The sequence below is a fragment of the Tasmannia lanceolata genome, unplaced genomic scaffold, assembly GCF_043159265.1.
Source record: "Tasmannia lanceolata isolate RefF3 unplaced genomic scaffold, GAP_Taslan_0.1 ptg000019l, whole genome shotgun sequence".
Lineage (NCBI taxonomy): Eukaryota > Viridiplantae > Streptophyta > Magnoliopsida > Canellales > Winteraceae > Tasmannia > Tasmannia lanceolata.
In genome coordinates, this window is record NW_027518696.1 from 5,134,288 (window position 1) to 5,161,189 (window position 26,902).

The window sequence follows — 26,902 nt, forward strand, 5'->3', positions numbered from 1 at the left end:
AAGGGGGTGCCCTTTCGCCCCCTTTCTACTAGGGAGCCCTTCAGTATAGAATTCCTCTTTTGTCAATTGTTTGATTGATTTATAAAAAAAAAGTTTGGACACATGGCAAATATTGATTGGCTGTCTCAACTAGGCATGTTGGAGAGCCGTTGCATGAAAGTGCGAGCTACAGACTCTCTCTCTCTCTCTCTTGGGCTTTCTGGATGCATGTGTATATATTTGAACAAGGCCTGGAAAATCAGCTCCATCGGATGATCCTAACCCTTTGATCTTTAGATAAACTACACCATATAGAAATCTCTATAGATTGAAGAGTTAGGATCATCGAGTGGAGATGATTTTCATGTTACGGTGTATTTACATTGGGACCTACCAATTGAATGGTTTATATGTTTGAACAAGGTGGACCCCACTTAATTTTTAAAAAGAATACATGCACTTCCGTATATATTCCAATATAGAGATGATTTTCTGGAGAAGGGGCCCATCATAGTATTTTTCAAAATGGACTTAATCAAACCACACCATAGGATGATCCAAACCATCCATTTGATGGGCCGCAGCATAAATAGGTTGTGCCCATAGGATGATCCTAGCCGTTCGATCTAAAGAGAAACTTCATATTATGGTTGACCGATGATATTGCTCATCGCAACCCCCAATCGATAGATAGAGATTACCCCGGTATGCAGTTTCTCTTTAGATCAAACGGCTCGGATCATCCTATGGAAATGATATTTTGAGGCAACCTATTTACTTTGGCCCCATCAAATGGACGGTTCGGATCATCCTATGGTATGAGCCGTACAGTTTATTTTGAAAAAATGCAAACAACTCGAAGGAAAAACATATGGGTTCTACGATTTAGCGTTTGTTAGGAATGGAAAAGGACGCAAGTGTGCAATGCAACTCCATCATTAGGCTCACCTTCATTACCTATTTACCTGGTACTGTCAAGTGCTCTCTCTCTCTCTCTCTCTCTCTCTCTCTATTTTCCAAGTGAAGGGGGGAAACCCTAAAAATCCCACCCAAACCCTAAAAATCCCACCCAAAAAATCTAGGGTTTTCCCCTTCACTTTCATCCCTGTCTTTTGTTCCTAAAGATTACATTTTTCCTAATGTTGTATTCAGTTGGAGAGGAGTGAGAGGGAAAAAAGGAACATTCAGAATGAGGATATGGATGTCAATGCAGCATCCAAGAGGTGAAAACTTAAAAGAGACCAGTTCTCATCGGTGGTGAGTATTCACACTGATTTAATATCAATAAACTTTAGATTTCTCTGAAACCAGTTCTACCTTTAATTTGTAGGTGGTTTATGTCTTCTTCTTCTTCTGCCTTAAAAACCCAATCTTTATTTAATAATGCTCATGCATATTTGCTTGTGTGGAAATAGAAAAGCTTAAAATTTTGTTTTGGTGTTATTTCTGCCGATAATTCTCCTGGGTTAGTTGTTTTTTTCCTTTTCCTTTTGTTTTACCAACAGAAATATTAGAGGGGTTTCTTTTATTTCAATCTCTTTTGCATTATACTTTAACTTCCTGTGCACCTCAACTAAGAGAGGAAGTTATGTAAAAAAGTTGGGCTACAATGCTTTGATTAACCCAAAAAATTCCTTCCTATCCAGCTCTTATTTTTTCTTTCCTCTTTAAATCTTATTCCCACATTTTATTGTTAACATTATCGTTTCATTTCCTATTTGGATTATTGTTGACATATAGATGACGAATTCACCGTTGGCTTCTCCTTAAATTCGTATAGAATCAATCTTCCAATGACCAACATTACTTCAGTGAGATCAACATCTAAAGAAATTAGGATGGAAAAAGATGATTCCATGGGAAGGACACAAAACAACAATAGATTGGTACACCAAGAATCTAGAGCCCAATGAACCACTGTAACTTTGATATTCCAAACCATTCACACGAGAGAGGATCCTTTGTCTTTGAAAATCCGAGAATTTCTCTTCTTTCAAATAATCCAGATGACAACAAAAGGTGTGATATGCCATACCTTTAGACCAAGAGAACCCATTCTCCAACTCCTTAATAAGTCTTGGATCGAATAAGAGAAAACCCAATCAACCCCAAACCATTTGAGAACTGGACTCCAAATGGATGAAGCCATTCTGCAATGGATGAAAAGACGTGAGGTGGACTCCTCGTTTGAATCATACATATAACATTTGTTCACCAAATGGAAGTGATGCTCTTTCGACCTATTTTGCGTATTGATTCTATTAAGAATCGCCATCCAACAAAAGGCCTGAACTCTTGGCGGAACACTGGATCTCCAAACTTTCTGCCAAGTAAAGGAAGAAGCTATGGGATCACCCAAGAAACGAAAAAGTGATTTTACTGAGAAAACACCACTTTAGTCTGGTGCCCATAGCCTTCGATCAGGCTGATTTAATGGGATGTAAATCTCCTCCAATCTGCAAAGAAGGTTAGTATAGAAAATAATTTTTTGGTCAGTAAGGTTACCAGACAACTGTACTCCTCACACCACCCTTCCCCCACCCTTTTGATGCACTCAGATACCCAAACATTTTATTCCTTACAATCCTAAGGCTTGGAAATTCGTGGGACAATGCTATAATACCTAATCAGCTATCACTCAAAAAATCCACATTCTTCCCATCCCCCACCCTAAATCTAATCCCCTAGGTGAAACTATCATAAAGTGAAAAAATGGACTTCCATGTCCCCGAGCCTCGACTTCTACCTAACCTGCCTACCTCCCACCCATCCCTCGTCTCCCCATACTTTTGACTTCTTCATAGATCGAAGAACATCACAAAAGAAAGAAAGAAAGAAAGAAAGTATATCTCTTTCGGGAGGATTATCAGATCAAGGCATGTATGAGAGAGAGAGAGAGAGAGAGAGAGAGAGAGAGAGAGAGAGAGAGAGAGAGAGAGAGAGAGAGAGAGAGTGTCATGACCTCTCTAATTATTGATCAAGTGAGGCACAATGTGTTATTCACTCTTTAACATGGATATTAAAGGAGGTGTCACAGTTCAGGCTTACGAGTTGTATAAAGGTCGACGACTTCTCACGTGAAGAAGTAGAAAAGACAAAACAAGATGAAGAGAAATACGAGATTGTATACAAGGATTCGTCATTACATTGTTAGAAAATATGCATTATGTTGGGAAAGTTGCCTTATTTCTCACCATATGCTTTGGGAGGGAAAAATAGAAACCAACACTTTAGGTTTTAGGAAAACCTAAGCATAAAAAAGTAGCATGCGTTTCTCCTCTTGGTGGGGCAAATTAAGAGAGAGAGAGAGAGAGAGAGAGAGAGAGAGAGAGAGAGAGAGAGATGGGGGGCGGGGAGGAGAGGGTTTTCTTTTTGGGTTTCTCTGGTTTTTTCTCGTGGATTTTTCTCTCGGGTTGTTCTTGTGTATGGTCTTGGTTGAGAGGGAAAGGAAAGGGTTATGGTTTTGTGGGTTTGGGTTAATCCATTGTAATCCCTGTATATTGTCTTCTCATACTGGAAGATTGTGTTTGCCCATGGATGTAGGCATCTTGGTCGAACCAAGGTTACCTGGAACGCGGTTCGTTCCGGTATGTGGTACGGGAACGGGTACGGGGTTCGATGGTAGCCCAGTACGCGGTACGATGAGGATAGGCTAATTCAGTTTGCTATTTTGGCTCGCGGGTCGAATTGGAGCGCAAATCTAGGTCGCTCTGGTACATATATATATAATTTCTTATATATATTTTTACAAGAATATCATTCTATAGTCCATACTACATACATTTAATAAACAAAACCTAAAGCCTCGTGTATGCCATTCATATATTTTCAAAATGAAAATTCCAGTTCCAATCCAATCCATAATATATAAAATTTGAAAATTTTAAGATCTCCAAATATCACTAAATTAAAGTACCAACATATATTGCATTCTCAATCTTAAGTGAAAGCAAACAGAAAATAACTACCCAGTTCTGAAATAAAAACCTAAAAACATGAAAAATCTAATAAACTATTGTGCGGCTCTCTTTCCCTAATACACCGAGTGTTACCTCTCTATACATCTCTCCCTTTCCTATGGATCGCTCGGGTCGCCAGTTTTGGCGATCCGGATCGCAAATGACCCACGTTTCAAGTCGGTGACCCCGGATCGTGGGTCGGAGGGTGGGAGGGCGATCCCGTAACATTGGGTCGAATCACGTAAATTTTGGTTTTCATCTTGTCGTTTGTGTTTATTTTTCTTTTCCATTTACTCGTGTACGATTGGATCGAATTTGCCCGGTGAATTTTATCAATAAGTGGTATTAGAGCCAGGTTGGAGTGATCGTTGAGGCTGGGTGGAGTGATCGTGTTGTGATTGGATCACAATTACAGTGATCGTCAAAGGGTAGAAAGATTATTCAAGATATTCTCATTCGAGGTGGAGTCCTACAACAAGAAGTACGGATTGTCTGAAATGGCAGTAAAATCACATTCTACCCAGTTCGACATTGATAAGTTCGACGGAAAAGCCAGTTTCACCCTTTGACAGTTTCACCCTATGACAGATGAGGGTGAAGGACTTCTTAGTTTAATAAGGATTAGCTAAGGCATTGAAAGGAAAGGATGGGAAGCCAGAGAAGATGACATATGTCGAGTGGGAAGACATTGAGTCGAAGACGGTCAGCGTGATTAGGCTATTTCTAGCAGATAACGTTATGGAAGAAGAAGAAGAAGCACCTAAATTATGGGAGAAGTTGGAAAAACTTTATATGTCACAAAGCTTGGCCAACTAACAGTATCCGAAACTTATTGTTTCCGAAGAGGCAATTGTACGGGCTAAAGATGCAGGAAGGCGGAGATCTTTTGGAACTCATGATTGTGTTCAACGGGCTTGTGGACCAGCTCCACAAGGTTGATAAAAAGTTGAAGAAAGAAGACAATGCCCTATTACTTCTTACTTCGCTTCCTGATTCATATGAAAATCTGGTGATTACATTATTATTCGGTGAGAATACCGTGAAGATGGAAGAAGTCACAACAACGCTCTTATCAAATGAGAAGAGGAGGAGGCCTAATCAAGTTGTTGGTCAAGAGCATGTGTTGATTGTTCGTGGTGGGAATCAAAGAGAAAAGTCGTCCGACAGGGGATTAGGAAAAAAGTAGGTCAATATCTATGGTTAGCAGAAAGGGAGTGCAATATTATCGTTGCAAGGAATGCAACCACATCAAGGAGGAATGTCTGAAGCGAGCTGACCAATCAGTCAATGGTGCTATGAATACGGTGGTGGTGGTAATGGATGAGCAGAGTGAAGAGGTTGGAGACGTTCTCATAGTATTCACAGGTAATCACACTTCTCATGTTGAGTGAATTCTAGATTCAGATGCTCTGCTCATGTATGCTCCAGGAGGGAATATTTTGATACGTTCGTAGAGATAATGGCATAAGTAGTGTCCTTGGGTGACGGGTCTACTTGTGACGTCATTGGAATTGGGATGGTGAAGATATAGATGTTCTATGGAGTGGTTCATACTTCGAGTGGTGTGGCGTTTGTCCCAAAGATACAAAAGACTCTAGTGTCACTTGGCCGGTTGGACTCCAGGGGTTGCAAATATTCAGCTGCAGGTGGAGCCATGAAAATCACATGCTGTTGTATGGTTTTGATGAAAGGAGAGAAGTGTGATGGATTATATCGTCTTGTCGGCGACACGGTGACTAGTGTTCCTAATATCTCGGTGGCTAGCTAGAAACATAGTTATAGTGCATGCACTCATAGAGTCTTTTTCACAGTTGGTGCAGAGACAGGTTTTCAAGTGGAGACGATGTTGAGAAGGTGAAAGTACCTGCGTTGGGGAGGACGGATCGAGATCTCTCTCCGGGGTTGATTGATTGAGTCAACTGGTTGGTAGCTACATGTGTGCATTGGCCGTGTTGATCGAACTAAGAGTCAGAACTTGGGTGATTCGAGGGTGGGTAGCTTGTACTACAGAAGGTCGATGGTGGTTTGCGGTCATAGCGAACTGGTTGCGATATCAAAGAAAAATCTTCAGGTGGTTTGGAAACAAGTCAAGTTGGAGATTGTTGGGAAACTTGCCTTGTTTCCCACAATGTGCCGTGGGAGGCAAAGAAACCAACAGTTTAGGTTTTAGGAAAGCCTAAGCATAAAAAAAGGAGCACATGTTTCTCCTCTTGGTGGAGGCAAAACAAGAGAGAGAGAGAGAGAGAGAGAGAGAGAGAGAGAGAGAGAGAGAGAGAGAGAGAGGAGAGGGTTTTCTTCTCGGGTTTCTCGTGGTTTTTTCTCCCGAGCTGTTCTGGTGTACAGTCTTGGTTGAGAGGGCAAGGAAAGGGTTGCGGGTTTGGGTTAATCCATTGTAATCCTTGTATATTGTTTTCTACTTTTCTTAGGGTGTAAATCTTGGCCGAATCTTGTAAATCTCAGTATTCATGTTGTGGTTTGTGTTTATTTCTTTTTCCGTTTACCTGCGCACGATTGGATCGGATTTGCCCGTTGAATTTTCTCAACACATTTTAAGGGGGGTACTGTGCCACACTTGCGATCACACATATCAACTTACAATATAAATAGATAAATTTGGATGAATAACAATGGAGCTTTGTGACCTGCCATTGGGTCTAGTAATTTGCTTAACCCTCGTCAAAGGTAAAAGGCAAATTTTGGGTCCTACAAGGGGCATAGGGGGCATGTATGTGGAGTCAGAACTGATGATCTTGTAGAATCTTCAGCCAACCCATATGCTAATAGTCCCATCTTATACTGACATCCCATACGCAAGATAAAGGACTGCGCAAATTAAGATAAGAGGGTATGTCTTTCGAGATTAGATGGGCTTTTGGATGAAATTTCTGCAATGTAGGATGGCATATTTCTTTCTTTTGTCCATATATCCAGTAATGCCAATGATCTTGCAGATGGATTTTGCAGATCGATTGGGCCTAATCACAGGAGCCTTATGGGACTGCTGATTTATATTTGGCCAGATTGAACAACGTCTATGTAGGGAATTTAACCGGGGTAACTCACGCCTAAAAGCTAGCCATTAGAGGGAGGGTGCCCATTCCCTCATAGCCAAGGTTTCAAATTTCGGTTTCGTAATGCATTTCGGTCGATTTCGGCCGAAATTTCAAAATTTCGGTCGAAATCTGAACGGCTATTTCTTCTCCAACTTTATTTCGATCGAAAATTTCGGTAATTTCGGCTGTCGGCCGAAATAAACTACACTTTCGGGTTTAGTCGATTTCGATTTCGTTATCGACCAAAACCCGAAATTTCGGATTTCGGTCGAAATTTAAAACCTTGCTTATAACCCATCCCCATCCAAGTCACTTATCCGACGACTATTTGCTTTTGCGTGGAACCCCAACAATCTCCCCTTCCACGCTGAAGCAACGTGGACCATCTCGCCCCTCCACACGACAGCAACGTGGGAACCACGAGATACTACACCGGGGTTTTCGAGATCTTCCCGACATTCCCGCCCTCGGAGGCAAACTAGGGTTACCATGCCCTGAGCTCTGATACCATTTGTTGAGAAAATCCGCCGGACAAATCCGATCCGATGGCGCACAAATTAAACAGAAAGTAGAAACAAACACAAGCCACGAGATGAACACCAAGATTTTACGTGGTTCGGCCAAGCCTACATCCACGGGCAAGAAACACGATCTTCCCCTATGAGAAAAACAATATATAAGGATTACAATGGATTAAACCCAAACCCACAACCCTTTCCTTGCTTCTCTCAACCCAAGATCATACAAGAGATAACCCAAGAAAACCCGAAAGAAAACCCAAGACGAACCCGAGAAGTAACCCAAGAAAAAAAACTCTTTTTCTTTTAATTTCTCTGCTTCTCTTTCCTTCCCTCTCTTTTTTTTTTTTTCTCTCTCCCCCTTTGGTAGCGGACACACCCAAGCCTCTTGCCGCACCCTCTTTTGCCGTCCAAGAAGAGGTTTAATACCTCTAGGTTTTCCTCAAAACCTAATGAGACAATTCCTAATTTCTGACTCTTGCCTTCCCACCCAAGCAATCGATTTAACCCAAAACCCAAAACCCACAACCAGCAACCCTTTCCTTGCTTCTCAACCCAAGACCGTACAAGAGAGTAACCCAAGAGAAAACCCGAAGAGAAAACCACAAGAAAAAAACCCAAAAGAAGAACCCAAGAAGAAAAGCCCACTTTCTCTTCTTTCTCTTCTCTCTTTTCTCTCTCCTCTCTCTTTTCTCTAGTCCCCAAAGAGACACTCAAGTCTTCACTTTTATACTTAGGTTTTCTAAGAAGCCTAAAAGCAACACTTGCTATTTGGCATATCAACCAAAAAGGACCAAAAGGTAACCCCAATTTGCCTCCGAGGGCGGGAATGTCCCTCGGAGAAGATTTCAAAAACCCCGGTGTAGTATCTCGTGGTTCCCACGTTGCCACCGCGTGGAGGGGCGAGATGGTCCACGTTGCTTCCGCATGGAGGGGGAGATTGTTGGGGTTCCACGCAAAAGCAAATAGTCCCACATCGGATAAGTGACTTGGATGGGGATGGGTTATAAGAGTATGGGCACCCTCCCTCTAACGGCTAGCTTTTAGGGGTGAGTTCTACCCTGTTAAATTCCCTACAGTCTAAATGAAGCTTGATCAATGGCTTAAGATCATTAAACGGCCAGATTATATTTTTGGTTTGGATCAATGTAAACTAGGCAGAAATGGGGCCCAAGAAAATCCTTTTAGGGAGGAGCGTAAAGGTGACTTTCTTTTTAAATGTTTGTCGAACTTGATCCTTTCGAATTATTAGGTTGCAGAGGAAACTATAAATGGAAAAAAAATTGGAGCTCGTGGTTAAATGTATTTGTGCTAACGGTGAACGATGAGATTTTTGCAAATCTTATAGAGCTGGCTCATCAATGAGTAATGACGCGTCGTGTTCTCTGCCACTGCCCGTTTTCTCATCTTCTCTATAAATAACCCAAAAGGGCTGAAAACCTCATCTCTTTCTCCTCCTGAAAAAAGGCAAATAGCAAGAGCAAGGTATATCTTTTTATGCTATTATATATGGTTCATTCCACTTCTTTTCTACTGATTATTAAAGAAAAATGATCATTTGTGTTTCTGGGTTAGGGTTTGTTTTGATTGGTTCTTTTTTCTTGTAACTTGCTGTGTATGTAAACATGCATGAAAGATTTGATTTGGGTTTTAAAACAAATTTACTTTAAATGATCATTTGTGTTTTTGGGTTAGGGTTTGTTTTGATTGGTTCTTTTTCTTGTAACTTGCTGTGTATGTAAACATGCATGAAAGCTTTGATTTGAGTTTTAACTTTTAACACAAATACTAATCGTTTCCTTCATTTTTTTTTTGTCCTGGTTATTTATGTAAACATGCATAGCAAATTTAGTTTAGGTTTTGAGACGAATAGTGCTTGTTTGCTTTTCTTTTGTTTTTTTGGTTCTTTACTGTTGATGTTTTTGATGGGCTAGCTATAATTGTTGGAGACAAATTAAAGGTGGTGATAAATTCACCCATTTCTAAGATAAATTCACCCCCATGTCATCCTTTAACCACCCCCTCTCACAGACCGTACACACCCTAACAACTTTCTCTCTCGCAAACAGTACGTACCCTCACAACTTTTTCAATCTCTTCCAATACAATTCTTTGGTGAGGCCTAAAAATTGTTTTAAGTCTTTTAACAGGTAGGCCCTACTGTGTTTAAAAATATATATATGTGCACCCACATATGGAGACATTATAACATGCATTTATAAAAAAAAAAAAATACTTGGACTTACCTTATTCGAAGATCCAAACCGTTCATTTGTTGGGCCCAGATGCAAATAGGCGTTGCCCATAAAATCATTTATGGATGATCCTAACCCTCCGATCTATTGACAAAAGGCACCATATTACAAAGTGAAGACTTAGGATCATCCTATGGAGGTGGCTTTTGGGGGAAAGCCTATTTACATCGGGGCCAACAAATGATTTGTGGTTTCTGATTGACTCGATAGGCCCAAAACCGTGTTGATTCTAGCGAGTGAATGATTGACTCTCGAAGTTTTTATACATTGGCATCAACAACCACTAATATAAGTTTAAAATAAAGAGATAGCTGCCAATGTCGAAGCAAGGGAGCATGATCTCTCAAAATGAAATCTTATGTTTGAATATGGAATATTGCCTTTTTTTGCTCTTTTATATGCTAGAAATCTTACTAAATTTTGCAGTTTAAAGAGCACGTCTACAAATACAACATGGAATCGAATGGAAAGCTTGACTCGAGAGGGTCTTCACCTCCTACAGTTGGGCCAACAGTGCTCACTCTTCCTTCAACTCCTACAGTTAAAGAGTGGAGTAACATTGTGGCTGCTGCTAAGAAGGGCATTGCTTTGACTGGAACTGTAGCGGAGGGGCAAGTGGGACCGCTGATAGGACTGGTTGACATTGGTGTTAGCGAGAATGCCTACTTATTTCTTATATCCTTGCCGGGCATAAAAAAAGATGAAAGTAAGTTGTTTTCATTTTAGGAAAAACTGGTAGATTATCGAGCTTCTTCATTTTTCATGCGAACAGCTATAATCTATTCTCTACTGTGACCAAAACTAGTCTTCTAAACTCGTAAATGTTCTTGAGGAAATGCATATGAGAAATTTCCTAAACTGCATATTGATGCTTTTGCTCAATTTTTCGGCATGATAAGTAACAAGAAGTTGCGTTGGGATTGACAAATAAGGTAACTAAGGTATTTTGAATATAATCATAACTTCTATTAGAAATGAGAACCACCAAATTTCGTATGCTAATACATGGTGTTGCTTTCCATATCAATATGTTGTCCCCTATTTTGGAAAATGTCCAAACTTTAAAAAGGCCTGAATTAGGATTCAGGCTGTTTCCATTGGTGAAGAGCTGTTATATTTAGAAATGGATCACTTTCGAAGAAATCTATTACGCTGATCCACCATAGTGGCATGTATCTATGTTTAATTCTTTGCATATTGGTCATTTTTGTCAGTTGAACATGTATGTATATTTGAGCTTTTATTAATTTTCTGGAGTCTTGATCAATCCTATCTCATAAGACCAGGTTATTCTTATGACAATTACCTGCCTCTCAATTGTTATTTGATCTCTTACAATTGTCACTGAGCTGTTGTGTTTGTGATTGCAGATGAATTCAGTATTGAAATCAGGGCTAATGGGCGAATGTTAGTAAAAGGGGTAACCACGACTGGTGAATGATTAATATTCAAGAACGGACAAGTGTTTGAGATGCAAACACAAAATCTTTGCCCTTCAGGGCAGTTCTCTGTCTCGTTTCAGATACGAGGATGGGTAGAACCACAAGAATTCCAATGCAATTTCATGGCTGATGGGATTCTCGAGGGGATAGTGATGAAGCCAGAAATGAAGAAACTATGACAAAAAACAGGGACGGAGCTTACTACTAAGACAAAAATCTGCCATCTTTGTCCACTGCCCACCAAATGAATGTAAAATCATGGAAATTTTTGTATTGGAAATGATATTTATACATTCTCTCCCCTTTCTTCAAAAACTGATTCTACTTTCTTCAATCTCACACTCTTGGCTTCTCATTTCCACAAAGAGACAGACAGGTGTAGAAATTCTAGAAAAGGGACTAAGAAATCTTATTTCCCCGTTTTGTATTCAAGGGCAGTAACATAACCCTTGGGGTTGTTTGCCAAGATAGAGAGAAATTTTTGGATAAGCTGTTCCTGGGATTGGCTATGCTAGGATAATTATATCTTAAATAAACTCCTAGATTGAAAGCCCTGCTTGTAATGTAGCAAGCCTATGCATATGATGATATCTACACAAATGAATCTTATGGTGGATATATAAGGAATTCAAATATGTAGAATTATTAGTGTTATGTTCTTATACATCCTAGGTCTCTCTCTTTTCCATCTTTTTTCAATTCCAAGTTCGTTCAATGGTTTATCATTCATGAACCCTGTAGAAAACAAGCATTATTTGATTATCTAAAGTTGTTTTTGTTTAAGAAACTCCAAGTGCTTCATAAGAACTACAAAAATAGGGTTGTTTCTTTCCAACATTGAGTGACCTTTTGTTTTTTTAATCCATGTGAACATCTTGGATTATCATTTCAGTTTTTTGAATTTGAGAACATGTACAGTCATGTATTTTAGATTTTCAGATGTATAAATAAGTTCTTATTACATTTTATTAGGAAAAAGAAGCCATTTTAAACCCATTTTTCACTCAATGTATTATTCTCGCGTCGTCTTTTTTTATTTTTTTCAACATTACTTTCCTAATGAAGCCCAATCTTCCATCTATTATCAATTGACGTAATGTAATGACAAAAGATTAGAATATATCCTCATTAATCTCAAAGGAGAGGCTTTACATACCCTTCTCCACCTTTCCGAACTTCCAACTTGGTCTACAATTTTATTTATTTTTTTACAAAAATACTTCAAAAAAATCTGTTTCCTTATTTATTTTGAAAATATTTCCAACATTTTCTACCCATTTTCTTGGGCACCAGATGTTTTACACCCATCATGGCTTTGATTTTTTTTTTTTTTTGGTAAAAATACAGATACACCCCCTCAACTTTCTGACATTTTTAAGTAGACCCCCTCCGTTGACGGTCCATTAGTTTAACCTGACGAAATGACTAAAACTGTCCATGATTAATATTTTGAAGATAGAAATAAGCTCGTCACTGGTTTTAAGCCATCTGCAGAGGGATTAGGGTTACACCATTTCCCACCACCGCAGTTACCTCCATCATAGACAACGAAACCCCACTCCATGTATACATCAAACTCCACATTTCAAGAAAAAAAACAACGACGAAGACAAAAAAAAGCCATAAAATATTAAGATTTATGTGCAAAGCATGATGATAGTGTGAATGAGGACAAATAAAACCACTACATTACATTGAGGGTTTGTGCTGATAAATAAATGAGGGTTTGAATCAAACCCTAATTTTCAGTTTTCAAGTATGAAAACCCTAGTTTTTAGTTGGGAAGACGAGGGCATTATTGTAATTTCCTCCTCTCCGTCACGTTAGAAAAATCCACAGATAGTTTAGGTGGTGCCTTTGGTATCTTCAAAACCACAGGGTTAGAAGTGGGATTTGGCCATAGTTGAGCAGGTGTATCTGTATTTTTTCCTTTTTTTTACAATTATATGTTTTGCTAACTACGACTCTAGCTTCAATTCCAACACATTGTCATAGAAAGGCTAATCTAAAAACTTTTACCTTTAGGTTTTTCGATCAAACATGAAGCTTTGCTAGTTGTATTTAAGCTCCAAAAGTTTCAGATGCAAACCCGAGAATCTTACCTAAACTGTACCCATCTCCATGAATAAGCACTTCCATTAAAGAAGTGATTTTCCATCTCCAAGAATTAGAAAGGCAGTTTGAGAGGAGTGATATCCCATTTGTTCTGTTATAGTTAATATCAGAGTTTGGGAAACCCACTGTTGACTGGTTGTAGGTAAAAATTCCCAACCACAGCAATATGGGGAATTTTAAACTTGAGAAATAATATTGGGACTATGTATAAATATTGGCAAACCTTTTTCATATTAAATTTCTTTGGTCAGCTGTAGATACTACTACTAGATAGCTTGTTGGGACTGTAACAACCACTGAAAACTTGAAAAAAGCTAAGAGGGTCGCCAATATCAAAACAAGGGGAGAGGTGGGTATCAGCTATTTTTACCTTTTATCAGAAGTTTTAGGATGCCAATAAAAAAAAATAGAAGGTTTAGGATACTCATTGGCTGACCCCCTATATGGCTGGCCTGTGAATTGTTCATGCTGAATCCAAACCCCCCACCCCCACACACACAAACACAAACAAAAAGAGTAAGGCTGTGTCTCGATCTCCTATGTGCGAAATCTGAGGGGACTAGTTCCTATGGAGATCTCCCCCGCCCCCAACACACACACACACACACACACACACAAAAAACAAAAAGAGTGAGGCTGTGTCTCGATCTCTTATGTGCGAAGTCTAAGGGGACTAGTTCCTATGGAGATTCCCCTTGGTCTAATTCTACAGACAGAGAGTTACGTAAAGTAAAGATTGGGGGAGTAGAGCGAAATCCCCTCAACTAGAGAAGCGACCAGTTGGTTCACCAAACCCCGACCCAGCATCACACGTTCTCCAGGTCCGAAGTGATCCACTGCCCTTATACCAACTTCTCTCAGAATCATGTTATCAGAGCCGAGCCAGGAATGGCCGTTAGCAGACACCCATCACTTTTCACCTGTTAGAGAGGCCCTCTTTAACACATCAAGAAAAGAGGTTCAAAGGGGCTAGAAAGACTCCATCATAGGAACTTAGACCACCTACACGCTGGTAAACGAAAACCATCACAACCGGATTAGAGTAAACATCAATGTCAAATAGGGCCCCCTGGCTCAGGAAGTACGATGGCAGCATGCTTAACACATGCAAGCCAGAATTGAAGACAAATTTGATGAATACTTCGTTAATTTCTGACATTATTTGTAAATATCATCAGAAATTCAAAATCAATGAAAAGAATTGAACTCGCATCTTAATCTAGCAAACACATGTACTTAAATCATCCTCGATGTTTCTTTTGTTATATTTAGAAATATAAGTATATGAAGCACATAAATTTTGCATAGAAAAAGGACATGCATTTTCTCCTAATCTTTCTTTGGAATATTTGCCTCGCCGAATTATTCCCAAATCTGAACTACGTAACAATGATTCCAACTGCTTGTGATCATCTCATTTGCAAATGAAACTCCTGGATACACCTAAAGTTCAATCCTGATACAGGAAACTTTGGAAATTACATATTTGCAGCCAGACGTGGAGAAATTGGGACGTAACATAGCACTGATAATGAAAAAGAACCAGGAATAATGCTAGTATATACCTTGGGGAAATCATTCAAGCGATCTCTAGTAGAAGGAGATGCTATATAAGAGCTTTCGCCGGTGTTGTCTTTCGAATGCAGGAACAATGTCATCGATTGTGTCCTCCCAACATTCCGCCGCTTCCAGCTGCATCAAGATCATTGTCAAATAAGGTTATTTTATGTTAATCTTAACTGGAAATGGGACATTATAACCTCTTTGAAAAATATTAATTATATAATTATTAGATATGAAACCATTATAACCATTATTTGTATATAATTTTAAGGCAAATAATTTTTAGAGGGTATCCAAAGAGGCCCTTAAGCAGTAAACATGAGCGTATACACCGATACTGATTCTCGACAAACCTCCTGGCATAAACCCAGAGCAAGCTTTGCTCCCACAGCAGCTTCTTCGTGGTTATCTTTTACATCCATATTTATCACCAATACGCTTTTCATCAATGCATGTTCCCTATTATGAAGGTCTGCACATTTTACACATGAATCTCTGTTAGTGTACCTTAGTGAACCGCAGTGAACAAAAGCTTCATGTGATACTCTTCTCAAATTTATGCATTCATTTTTTTCAAGAAAGAACACCAAATAAGAGAATGGGAAATAAAATACAAGATTAGAGAGAAATAACAACAGTCCTGAATGTTAAGAGCGCTTATTTTTTGGCATCCAGTCACAGTGTGTAATATGGGAAATGATAGATGTCCACGCTCTTTTTTTTTTCCCGTTCCACTTGGTTTTTTGTTTAGCCTTTTCTTCTTAAATGACCAAGACACACAGGGTGTGCTACACCTCCGATACCTACAATCTGCATATGATTTCGCAATATGCTATCAAGGATACAAGTCACACAGGTAGATAGATACACACAGCCCCTGATATCCACCATTTACAGATGGGATATTTAATCCCCTTCACTCCCCTAGCTCATTATCAAGAGATTATCAGACCAGAATAGCTTCATCTTTTCCATTAAAAAAAAATAGCTTCATCTTTTTTTTTAAAGAAAAAATAAATAAATAATATAATATATATATATATATATATATAATATTTTAAAAATAGCTTCATCTTTGAAGGCAGAATTGGGGCACGGGTCCTGTTCGGCCTTGGACCAAGACTTAAGTCACAACTCTTGCTCACCATGAGTTGTTTTTGCAAGGTCATCTCCCAAAAAAATTTCATTTGTAGTTAACAGGAGGACAATGAATATGTTTCCCTAACACCTAGGAAGGAAGCCTGATTTTAATATATTGATTGTTGTTGAGCAGGAAGAAGAGATGGATTTGATGCTTGAGGTTAGCTGTAAGATTGACGCCGGTCCGTTCAATAGCCTGCAGGAAGCAGCGGACAAAACTCTGCTTGCTGTAGGCTTAGTTAGGGCCTCACAAATCTACTATGAGCTAGCCTGCCACTGACATGCATCATCAACATCAGCAGAACCCACTGACAAGTTCCCTTAATTTGCAGAAAGAAGTTTTAAAGCCCAAGGAAATTGCCTTTGGAAGAAGCGTTCTCAGAACTAGAGATGTAACTAAGGTTAAACGGCTTCATACTCAAATTACCAAAACCTTATGGAACCCATGTTTTTGTTGGGAACTCCCTTCTGAATGTGTAGAACAAACCCAGTTGTATCCGAGATGTATACCTGATTTTTAAATAAGAAGCCTGACTTGACATTGTCCGTTGGAATGGCATGTTAGGGATTTGCACAGAAAGCAATTGGATAGATGCACTGTAGCTCTTTCTGCAAATGTGTGAGATGGGTATTTGATGCAAAAATATGACCAGATACTTTTTTTTTGAATGGTAAAAATATGACGAGATACATCAAGATGAACACACAATATACAGCTTTCTCATGCTAATGGAAATCTGAACAACAACAGAAGAAGGGAAGAAACTCCCCTCGTAGTTGAAACAGGACTGCACACAGACTCCTTGATTGGAAACGCCCTCATCACCATACATTCCCAAAAGGGTGAAGTTTACAATTCGCATCTAGCTTCCAAAAACATTTTGAGCTTGATTTTATCTCTTGGAATTCCATGAACAATCACATGTTGAGAATGAAAGATCCATATATTTTGCAACTAAAAGGGCTCTAAAGGTCGGGCTTGACATGGTAGCTCGTGGTGGAGCCCCGAGTGTGAGGGCAAATGAGGGCCTGAGTTAGATACTTAGGAGTGGGTGGAGTCAAAAGCTACCCATGTTGGGTGCCACTCTACCCGGGGTGAGCAACAATCTGTTCAGGTTGGGGCCGATGGTGGTAGAAACTCTGCCACGGCTAATGCTGGGGATAGCGGCATTAATTATGGGAAATTACGGATCACGGTGCCCATAAAAGGAATTATTAAACACGGGTGATTCATAAAAAACTGGTGGGAAAGAGACCCGAATAACCTTACGACATTATAAGAACGAAGAAAGAGTTCTCCTACATTGGTGCTTACATGATTCTCCTTTTCATGATTTGATCAAGAACATGGGCAAGAAATCTCTAGCCATATGTGGATGATTTGCAATAATCAGGTTGCCATCCATACTTTGTCAATCAAGCTACACATGATTGGCATATATGTGTCAACATGAGGTGTTGTAGAATAATAACCAGCGTAGTTTAAGGTTATATGATAAGTTATCTAGGATGAGATTAATAGTGTTAGAGAGTGTTGTTTTGATACAATCTTTTGCTCTAATGTTCTTTCCTTTTTCTTTCACGACAAGAATCATAAAAGATTTGCTAAGTACAAAATTGACGGGTGTATTAGCACTTACATACAATCTATGGTTAGTTATATAGAGATCACCCCTTCAAAATTAATGATTTGGCATGCACATCGAATAATTTCACATGAATTTAATATCAATGGGTGTGCTTGAAACAATGTAAGGCCAGCCATACACATTCAACACAAAATGAGAAATGTCTTAATCAACATCACAGTTCCTTGCAGCTATGAGATCACACATGCAATAACTTTAAACCAATGCACGAACACTTGTTTATTACATGAAATAAAACCACAATGCGCGTACACTTGTTTATTATATGAAATAAAATCATCACTAATTTAATGAAAACATTCAAGACGAAAATAATAAAATGATGATTTTATAGGCAAAGAGAATAATGATGCAATAAAAATTGTGATCATATTTTTACCTTCAACAACCACATCGAAAACCTTTTCTTCAAATGTAAGGACGACATCGAAGGAACCATCAGAGGCATTCTCTTGCCAGCGTTGAGGAGCAAGTTTAACACTTGAATTCCTTTTAAGCATTGGCAAAATGCCATTACGTCTGTATCTATAACAATGCTTAGGATATTACTCTGCTTTAAATTCCAAATATACTTGAAACATGCAAAATCCATCATCAGAAAAAAATTGGCAAACAAGCATAGGTGACAAGGCTCTAGATATGATACGATGCATGGTTTGAAACATCACAAATCATATCACTTGTATTGACCGATACGTATCCAAATGGCAGATAATGATATGAACCCCCACCCCAAAAAAAAAAAAACACACACACACACACACGCACCCGGAGCCTTTTTTATTACCGTTTCGAAATGTATCGGCCAATACGATAGTGACATGGGTGTTGGATTGGTTCATAACCATGAATTTTGGGTGTTGTCTTGGTTCATGTCAATGATTTTTGTGTCAATGTTTGGGTTGCAAAAAAAAAAAAAAAAGAGTCTACTTTCACCATATTTTCCATATTTCTGAGGGGTTTTGTGAAATTTAACTTTGTCTGACCTTGTAGACACCTCATTTTGTTTATGTCTGACCTGATGTTAGTCGAAACCCCGAGATAGTGTGCTGCGATAATGACCAATTGTTCAATGCATCTCTTAAATGGAATTAAGGTGAAAGATTGCAATTTTTGAAAATCAAGGTGTTTCATAGCATTCGAAAAATAACCTAAGAGATTTGAGCTAAAAGATTATTTCCATCAAACCACATTTAAAAACAAGTTTTCACATCATTTCAAAATGCCACTTACAACCTCCCAAATGGTGCAAAATATCCCTAGGAGCCACTCCAAACGAGTGGAGGGAAACAAGATTTTCAACAAACATAAAAGTGTCTTACTTCCATTCAATCTTCACCACCATGCACCATGCCCAAGAGTCCCTAGTTTTGGAAAAAGTACAAAGATTTTGGCACACATTAAACAAGACAAATAATACAAAATCGATGCAGAACAAGGACACTGAAAAAGATGTGTTATGCCGTTTCCACTGAGAAACCACATAAAACAATTCGTCATACACAAGCATTCCTCTTAAACAATTGGCTTCCCATAAGAATTTTTCCATGCATTGCACACCATTAAAAAGGCTATTGCTCTAGGAGGAGCATTGAGAGCTCTAAATATCAAGGAAAATCATTCCTTAAGAAGAGAGGAGGTGTAATAGAAATTTACAAAAAAAAATGAACATTTTCTAGGGTCCAAATAATTTCATCACTATAATATTAAGCTAAATGATGAAGATATAAGGTCCACCATGATCCATATAATTGGTGTCTTACGCTCTGGGGTACACTGCTTTGATAAATAAATTAAGAAAATTTGTAGCTAGACTCACCACACCACTTGTAAAGACAAAAGAAGGTTCTACTCTGGTACCTATGCAAAATCTTATGTTTGCAGTAAACGTAATGACTTCTTGATTCCATGAATTCCATATAGGAGAATCATTAACTACACATTTGGTATGGGTGGAAAGAAATTTGTTACAGCTCTAGCATTAAGCCCAAGATTGTCCAAGTATGGTCTCCTCCGGCCCCCGGGTTTTTTAAAACTAAATTTTGATGGCTCTAGTATGGGAAACCCCAGTCCTTCGGGAATTGGGGGCTTGCTTAGGGATGCTGAAGGGAGAGTCATATGGGCTTTTAGCGGTCCAATTGGGGTGGCAGATGCAAATGAGGCGGAAATCCGGGCGATCCATTATGGTATTAAATGTTTACATAATGTGGACTTAAACAAGGTGGTGATTGAAGGAGATTCCCTTAATGTGATTCGATGGCTTAGTGGTCCTCAGGGAGTCCCTTGGAGATTTGCAGCTCTCTTTGATGAGATTCAGGATAGATTAGGGTTGGCATTGATATCTTTCACTGATGTCAGACAGCCTGCTAATGGGCAGGCTTATAGATTGGCTAGAGAGGGGTATCCAAGGAGAGCATTGAACTTTTTTATTTCCTTCAGCCCTAAGTTGTATGGCTTTTTGTAACTAACTTCTTTGTATCTTGGGGACTTTCTCAGTTCCCTTCTCTTTAATGAAATTCTTTACCATTGAAAAAACAAAAAGCATTTGCCCATGAGAGGCACCTATCAAACTTCTGATACTAAGACGGAAAAAAAAAAACTTTATCACATAATCCTTCCTCATTGGAGAAATAACCATCTCGAAATCCTTCCTCATTGGAGAATGTCCCCACCACCATTTAGCTAGAAGAACAACATCATGCAACCTTAAAATTCTAAATGCCAATACCTTCATCAATTTTAAGCCGACAAACTTAACTCTAATTTGTCAGGTGGATTCTTAAATGTAAGATCACCATTCGAAAGAAAACTTCTTTGTAGACACTCAATTTTCTCCACCATCTGGAGAGGAACACAATGTATGGACAGATAGTATGTAAGAATATTATATAAGGAAGCCTTCAAAAGGATAATCCTAATAGGTCAGTACAAATATTTACTTTATTCAAGGCTTCTCTTCAATCAATTTTTCTACGTCAAACATTAGCTACAACGGGAAGCAGAAGAAAAAAAATGAGATTAATATATCAATTCCCTTATCATTTACATGCCCTGTCTGTTCTCTGAAAGAAACCATCAAAGATTTTCTATTAATCTTTGGATGAATTACAATAAGCCTAATGAGTGTTTATATAGAACAGTCAAAGAATAACATAGAAAGATAAGCATTGATTGTGGAAAGAGATAAACATAAAAACATACTAATCTAACCTAGTTAACCCGTTTAGCCCCGTTGCTTAATCTAGCACCTTAATCAAATCTAAACTCACAAATCTATCATATTGTAACATAAACAGCACATTCACACATTTTACACAGAAATGAAGCATAGATAATTGGGATTAGTTTTCAATGGAAAACAAATTGCAGAGAATTTAATTTCATCTCAAAAAAAATGTTCCTTATTTATGAAAAAAAAACCCATAATTATGATGAGGATACAGCTCTGGGTCTTTCCTTCGAAGATCATCGAACATGTGTTTGTAAGGGGTTCCAAATTCATAAACATTGGGTTCTCTGAGGGAAGGGCCAGGAAGCTTTACATGGGCTCCTGTTCCATAAGAGGAGACATCGAGGCCATGTCTTTTGAGAAGGGAATGAGATTCCATGCTTCGATTCTGGTTCGATGAACAAACCATTGCATGCCGGAGTTTCATTCCTTCCTTACTTCTTTCTTTCTTTTTCTGGGTTCCCTTTTTACCCCTTTTTCTGGTATCAGAGGGAATACAGTTTCTTGTTAGGTCTGATTTCAGAGGAACAACAAAAAGGGAGAAAAACAGGATACTTACATGGGCTCACAGGGTTGAGAAGGGGAGTGTTTTTTTGGAGTATTATCCGGTTTGAAAAACGGGGGCGAGAGCACAGGGTTCTCCTTGTTAAAAAGAGGAGCGTGTGCGTATCACTTCTCAGCTGAGGCCGGAGGGCTTCTATTCTCCGAGAATTTATATGATGGGTGGCCGTGAAAACACGTGAAGTCTAAAAGAAGTAGGTACGGCCCACACTTTTTTTTTTTATGATCCAAACCGTTCATCTGTTTGGGCACAACGTAAATAGGTTGTGCCCTAAAAATCAGTTCCATAGGATGATCCTAACCCTCCGATCTGAGCTGATCTTAATATGGAGATTTTCATTTATGGAATCTTCTACAGATCGGAGGGTTAGGATCATCCTATAGAACTGATTTTTGGGGCACAACCTATTTACGTTGTGCCCAAACAGATTAACAGTTTGGATCATCGAAAAAAGTGAGCAATACCTACTTTTTTAGACGTCACGTGTTTTCACGGCCACCCATCATATAAATTCTTCTATTCTCCAAGGGGTTTTTGCAAAGAAGTCTTAACTTCTTTATTTTTGCCAAAAGGGTCTTATAGTTTGACAATTTGCAAATAGAGGTATCACATTTGAGTGAATTTTGCACATCATGTCATGCAATAATTTTGTGACTGAAATACCTGCCGTAGGATTTTTTTTATTTTCACTCATAAAAAGGCCAAAATACCCTTGACACTCTTTTGACGGGGTGTGAGTCCAAACATTTTACATCTCATGTTTTAATGGAGTGAGAAATCCGGGATTTCTTCAAAATTGTAGCTAAGACACGAGAAGAAGCAGACCAGCCGTCATTTTTGACTCGTTTTTACTTCCGTCAACAAGAGAGTAGCAGATCCTCCCATATTTACAGGTTTTAGAAATCTTAAGATACAGGAGAGATTTTTAAAACCTAAATCTCTCACTTAAAATCCAAGAAACACTATCAGGACAGCATACAACAGCTTGATCATGAACCCTCTTTTACATTGTTTTCAAACAAAAAACCTAGATTCTAAAATCCGCGTATCCAAACAGCCTCGTAATGTTTTGATAAGGTGGGTCCCACCAACTCAACTCATACCCATGCACCGGGTGGTGCCCGCTATTTTACCTAATGTTTTGATAGGGAAGATCCCACAATATCCACCCAAGCCTACGCACACGGTGGGGCCCATTATTTTATACCTCCTACTTTGATGGAAGGGTCATCGCTATTTTGATCTTTTTACAAGATAGTTTTCACCTTTTCACATCTAAAATGAGTCAAAAAAATCTATCAAATGTAATGACTCTATTTGCAAATTGTCAAACTACAAGTCTCTTTTTGCAAAAACAAGCAAATAGAAAGTTTCTTTCATCGGTTTATTGAACAATGAGAAAGAAGTTGATATTTCCACCCCCTTTGTTTGTTTTCCTTTGCATCTCCAATTTCACGGGGAAAATACTCTTTTTCTTTTCTTTTTCTTTCCTTGTAGAAACCTTACAATAATCCATTGTTATTTCTCTCTTTTTTTCAGTACTGAAATTACACCAGTTGCAACAACTATAACAACAAAATCATTCTCTCTTTTTAAATATCTTTCAGCTCTGGTTACTGTTGTTTTCATTTCACCAGGTTATGCTGCTTTTGATCCGAATTACGTCCTATATTCTCCAATTCCATTGGCTTACAACTTAAACCACAAACAGGGCAAGACCCATCTGACCATTTCTTCTCTTTCAGTTCTGTTCTCTGGAACTGAAACCCCAAACAGAACAATACCCTAATCTTCTTTTCTCGTTCTGGTTGCTGTTTTTTGGACTGTTGAGGCTATTCTAATGGAGATTAAATGCTTAACATTAAGATAGATCTAGTAGATTTTTCATCTTCGTAGGGCAGTCCAAGCAATGTAGAGAACTATCTTTTACTAAGCTTATCTAATTAAGTTTGTTTTAGTAAATGATATAATTACTTTGAGCTTAGATCTTGGTATGGATTAGATCTAGCTGAAATCGTGGTTTTAAATTTCGGCCGAAATCCGAAATTTCGGCGGTGGAGACCAAAACCGAAATTTGCCGAAATTCCGAATTTCGGCCATTACCAAATTTCGGTCCGAAATTTTGGTTAATTGTAATTTTAAAAAAATATATATATATGTTACAAAGTTTCGGCCGAAATTTCGAAATAATGAATTAAGTATTCTTTTTTAATTATTACCAAATTTCAATCGAAATTTCGGTTTTCCGAAGGTCCGAAACGGTAACCATGGCCGAAATTCAGAAATTTTTTTTAATGGTAAATATGTTATGGTCCTAGGTTGGGGCCCGCCTAGGTATGGGACTGTGGGACCTCGCCTGGTACGGGAGCTTTCATTAAGAAGAGATAACCCGCGCCCAAGAGGGTCAAATACAAGCAAAGAGAAATAATAGCACAAAGATACCAGCCAATAGCAATAACAAAACTGCTAAGAGGCCAATCACGGCAGTCAGTAATAAAAAAAATATCAAGGATGGCCTTATAGACGTCCTCCTTAGCTATCCGATCAGCAGCCTTTTTGGCTGATCTCTTTATGTTGTTGAAAGAAATCGTCTAACCTTCTATTTTGTTGTGAATTTCATCATCCAGTGAGCAAATCTCCAAGGGATGGGAAGACGCCCCTCAAGCCACTTGATTATGTTGAGGGAGTCCCCTTCAACTACAACTTGATCTCTGAGATTAGGATAATGTAATCTAAGACCCTAAAGCACTGTCCTCACCCCCACTTCATTTGAATCCGCATTGCCGATTGGTCTTGAAAAAACCCATTTGATATTTCCAAGGTCAAATTTTAAGACCCCTCCTATCCCAGCAGGTCTTGGATTGTCCATACTAGATCCGTCAAAGTTAAGCTTTAGTAAGCCTTGAGCTGGGGCGACCAATTTTGACTTTGATCCGGTGCTTTTTCTGAGCTAGAGCAATTGATGGCCCAAATGACCAAGTCGGAAGCAAACCAGTCTACGATTTTTAGGTGATTGAATCAAAGGGTTCATCTTCAACTGGACCAAGATAATTGTCAACACGTAGTGTGCTTGCAGGAGTAGGTTGACCATCTACCAATCCTCATGCTTACCAATTGACAAGAGTTGTTCGACCTTCAACTAATTCTTAGTCTTCCCCTCTTTCTCCACCTCCTCCCACTCTAGTTAATTTAAGGGATGATGAGCAGTTTACCGATAAATTGAGCAAAACTGTGGGCAAGAGGATGAATTGAGAAAAAGTGTCAAAATGTTAAAGAGTAAACAATCAGAAAGGTGCAAGGTGCAGAAATATACGCGCTAAGTTTGAATGGGGTATCTTTGTTCTAAAGTCATGATCTTTCCTAGGTTTTTCCTAAGGGTTTGCACAGGATTGATGAGTACTTACGAGTTTAGCGGTGACCAGAAAGAATCATTCGTGGACTCCAAGCCTGATGTAGAAGGAAAGCAGCCCAAGATCAAGAACAAACACAAGTGGTCCTTCAGAATCTCAACTTTCAATAAGCATCAATTGGCTACTCAATATTTTTTGAGCTTTAGTTCAGGCCTACAGCCAAGTTGAGTACGCTTTCCACAGTGGGATGTTGCGTAGAATTGTAGACATAAATAGGTAAAAAGCTAGCATTTGGAGGAAACAATGAGGTCAACCAGATAAATGCAATTACTAATACCATTAAAAAAATGCAATTACTAATACCATTCAAAAAAAAAAGCAATTACTAACATGAAAATGTTGCAAACTCCAAGTTCCTCGTTCTAGCAGAAGTTGAGACTGAATCAGCTGAAGAGAAAATTCACCAATTTGGGTTTGCCACAGACAAGGCTATAAGACAGCTAATCCAGAGTAAACATTTGACTCTCCTAGAATCTTAGCCGCTGTAAAATCCATTATCCAAGAATTATAACTCCAATGAATTATGTGCCTATCACCAGAACTATGAGCATGCTACTAACAAGTGTAGCATTAATTGTCATGCAATTCAAGAGCTTATCGATAATGGCATCTTGATCATCCCACCCAGGCCAAATGTTACTTTGAATACTCTTCCTACACATGTTGTCTCACCACTATAAAAATTGAATGCAATCATGGTGGAAGGAGATTTGATGGTTCGTATGTCGATTTGACATGTCCAACTGAGGATAAGGTAGGGGACAAAATGTAAGAATTTGCCTTTGCGAATGTAGGAGTGTGATTTGAAGCTCCGATAGTGCTATATGACGAATCATATGTTTTGGACTCCTCTTTGGACACTAGGTTTTGTCTGTTAAACCTAGTTATGGCAAATCTGGCATGCTATCGTATGAAGAGGAAGAGGTGTGGAAAGTGAACATTTTTCCTAGGGAAGTATTTTTCCAGTTTGGATGCTTGCTACCTGGCAAAATAAACTAATCAATGATGCTAATTAGTAGGGCTGCAACTCGGGTCGGGCGGGTCGGGTTTTGGAGAACCCAACCCTACCCGAGAAATATCTCGGGTCGGGTCGGGTCGTGTTTTTTTCCGGAAAACCCACGATTCCCAAACCCGGCCCTACCCATGATAAATCTCGGGTCGGTTCGGGTCGGGTCGGGTTTTTTCACGTTGACGCAATTTTTTAAGGAAAATTCTTGTTTGGCAAGGCAACTCAACTCATAGAAGCAGAAATTACACTCACATTACACTTGAATCAAACAATGATGTAATTACACTCACATTACACTTGAATCAAACAATGCTGTAATCAAACAATGTTGTAATTACAATCAAACAATGCTGAATCAAACACTTGAATCAACTCAACTCATAGAAGCAGAAATTACACTCACATACAGTAATGGTGGGTGCGTGGGTTTTCACTTTTAACTTTTAACTAACAATAGAAAAAAATGAACATACTATAACTTATGTAACTTGGGTCGGGCCCCTTCAAACCCGGCTCGACCCAAGATTCATGCGGGCTTTTGAATGCTAAACCCGGCTCGACCTGAAACCCATGAAACCTGAACCCAACCCAGGGTATTTTCGGGTCGGGTCGATGCGGGTCGGGTAAAACCCGGCTCGAGTTGCAGCCCTACTAATTAGAGGACCTTGTGGCCAAAAATACAATTGACGCATGTATGCTAATCAATGATCTATTAGCAGGGCTAAGAAGGAGGCTCATGGCAAAAAAAAACTAATGAGACCTACATGTATAATAATGTGTTATATGCTAGCAGGGCCTACATTGAGGGCCTAATGACAAAAACGTAATGGATCCTACATGCATACTAATCATAATATACTAGTACCTAGGGCTTAGAAGAAGGGTCTATGGCCAAAAACCTATTAGGCCATGTATAGTAATGAGTTATATACTAATGACACCTATGAAGAGGGCCTAACAACCCAACAAATAAATAGACTTGGCGTGCATACTAATCAGTGATATACTCATGGAGCTAA

The 26,902-nt window shown here is 38.9% G+C and overlaps 2 protein-coding genes and 1 long non-coding RNA gene across 4 annotated transcripts; 1 reads left to right on the forward strand and 2 right to left on the reverse strand.

The window, feature by feature from the left end:
* Positions 1–809: 809 nt before the first annotated feature.
* Positions 810–11,521, forward strand: LOC143853449 (alpha-crystallin domain-containing protein 22.3-like). Of its 2 annotated transcripts, XM_077363215.1 has the most exons (4): positions 810–947; positions 1,132–1,236; positions 10,191–10,470; positions 11,135–11,521. In XM_077363215.1, exons 3-4 carry the CDS (start codon positions 10,218–10,220, stop codon positions 11,203–11,205), a joined length of 324 nt encoding a protein of 107 aa, XP_077219330.1. In that variant the 5' UTR covers positions 810–947; positions 1,132–1,236; positions 10,191–10,217; the 3' UTR covers positions 11,206–11,521. The 2 variants fall into 2 exon arrangements, with proteins under 2 accessions (XP_077219330.1, XP_077219329.1); XM_077363214.1 differs by lacking the exon at positions 810–947 and having other exon boundaries at positions 1,037–1,236.
* A 3,033-nt stretch (positions 11,522–14,554) lies between these two features.
* On the reverse strand, positions 14,555–21,616 carry LOC143853401 (Ssu72-like family protein). The gene is made up of 6 exons (XM_077363158.1): positions 21,462–21,616; positions 21,115–21,381; positions 18,053–18,198; positions 15,238–15,356; positions 14,887–15,013; positions 14,555–14,777 (listed from the first exon to the last, which is right to left on the reverse strand). Exons 2-5 carry the CDS (start codon positions 21,327–21,329, stop codon positions 14,912–14,914), a joined length of 582 nt encoding a protein of 193 aa, XP_077219273.1. The 5' UTR covers positions 21,330–21,381; positions 21,462–21,616; the 3' UTR covers positions 14,555–14,777; positions 14,887–14,911.
* Positions 21,617–23,778: 2,162 nt separating this feature from the next.
* LOC143853402 (uncharacterized) lies at positions 23,779–25,619 on the reverse strand. Its single transcript, XR_013237107.1, has 3 exons — positions 25,205–25,619; positions 24,869–25,098; positions 23,779–24,693 (listed from the first exon to the last, which is right to left on the reverse strand). It is a non-coding gene; the product is annotated as an uncharacterized LOC143853402 (long non-coding RNA).
* Positions 25,620–26,902: the final 1,283 nt, after the last annotated feature.

Coding starts and splice junctions, on each gene's coding strand:
- LOC143853449 (XM_077363215.1), top strand. CDS start 10,218: ATGGAATCGAATGGAAAGCTTGACTCGAGAGGGTCTTCACCTCCTACA. Junction 10,471..11,134: donor GGGCATAAAAAAAGATGAAA/GTAAGTTGTTTT, acceptor TTGTGATTGCAG/ATGAATTCAGTATTGAAATC.
- LOC143853401 (XM_077363158.1), bottom strand. CDS start 21,329: ATGAAACTCCGGCATGCAATGGTTTGTTCATCGAACCAGAATCGAAGC. Junction 18,199..21,114: donor CGAAGGAAAGACCCAGAGCT/GTATCCTCATCA, acceptor GCATTGTTATAG/ATACAGACGTAATGGCATTT. Junction 15,357..18,052: donor TTTCGATGTGGTTGTTGAAG/GTAAAAATATGA, acceptor TAAAATGTGCAG/ACCTTCATAATAGGGAACAT.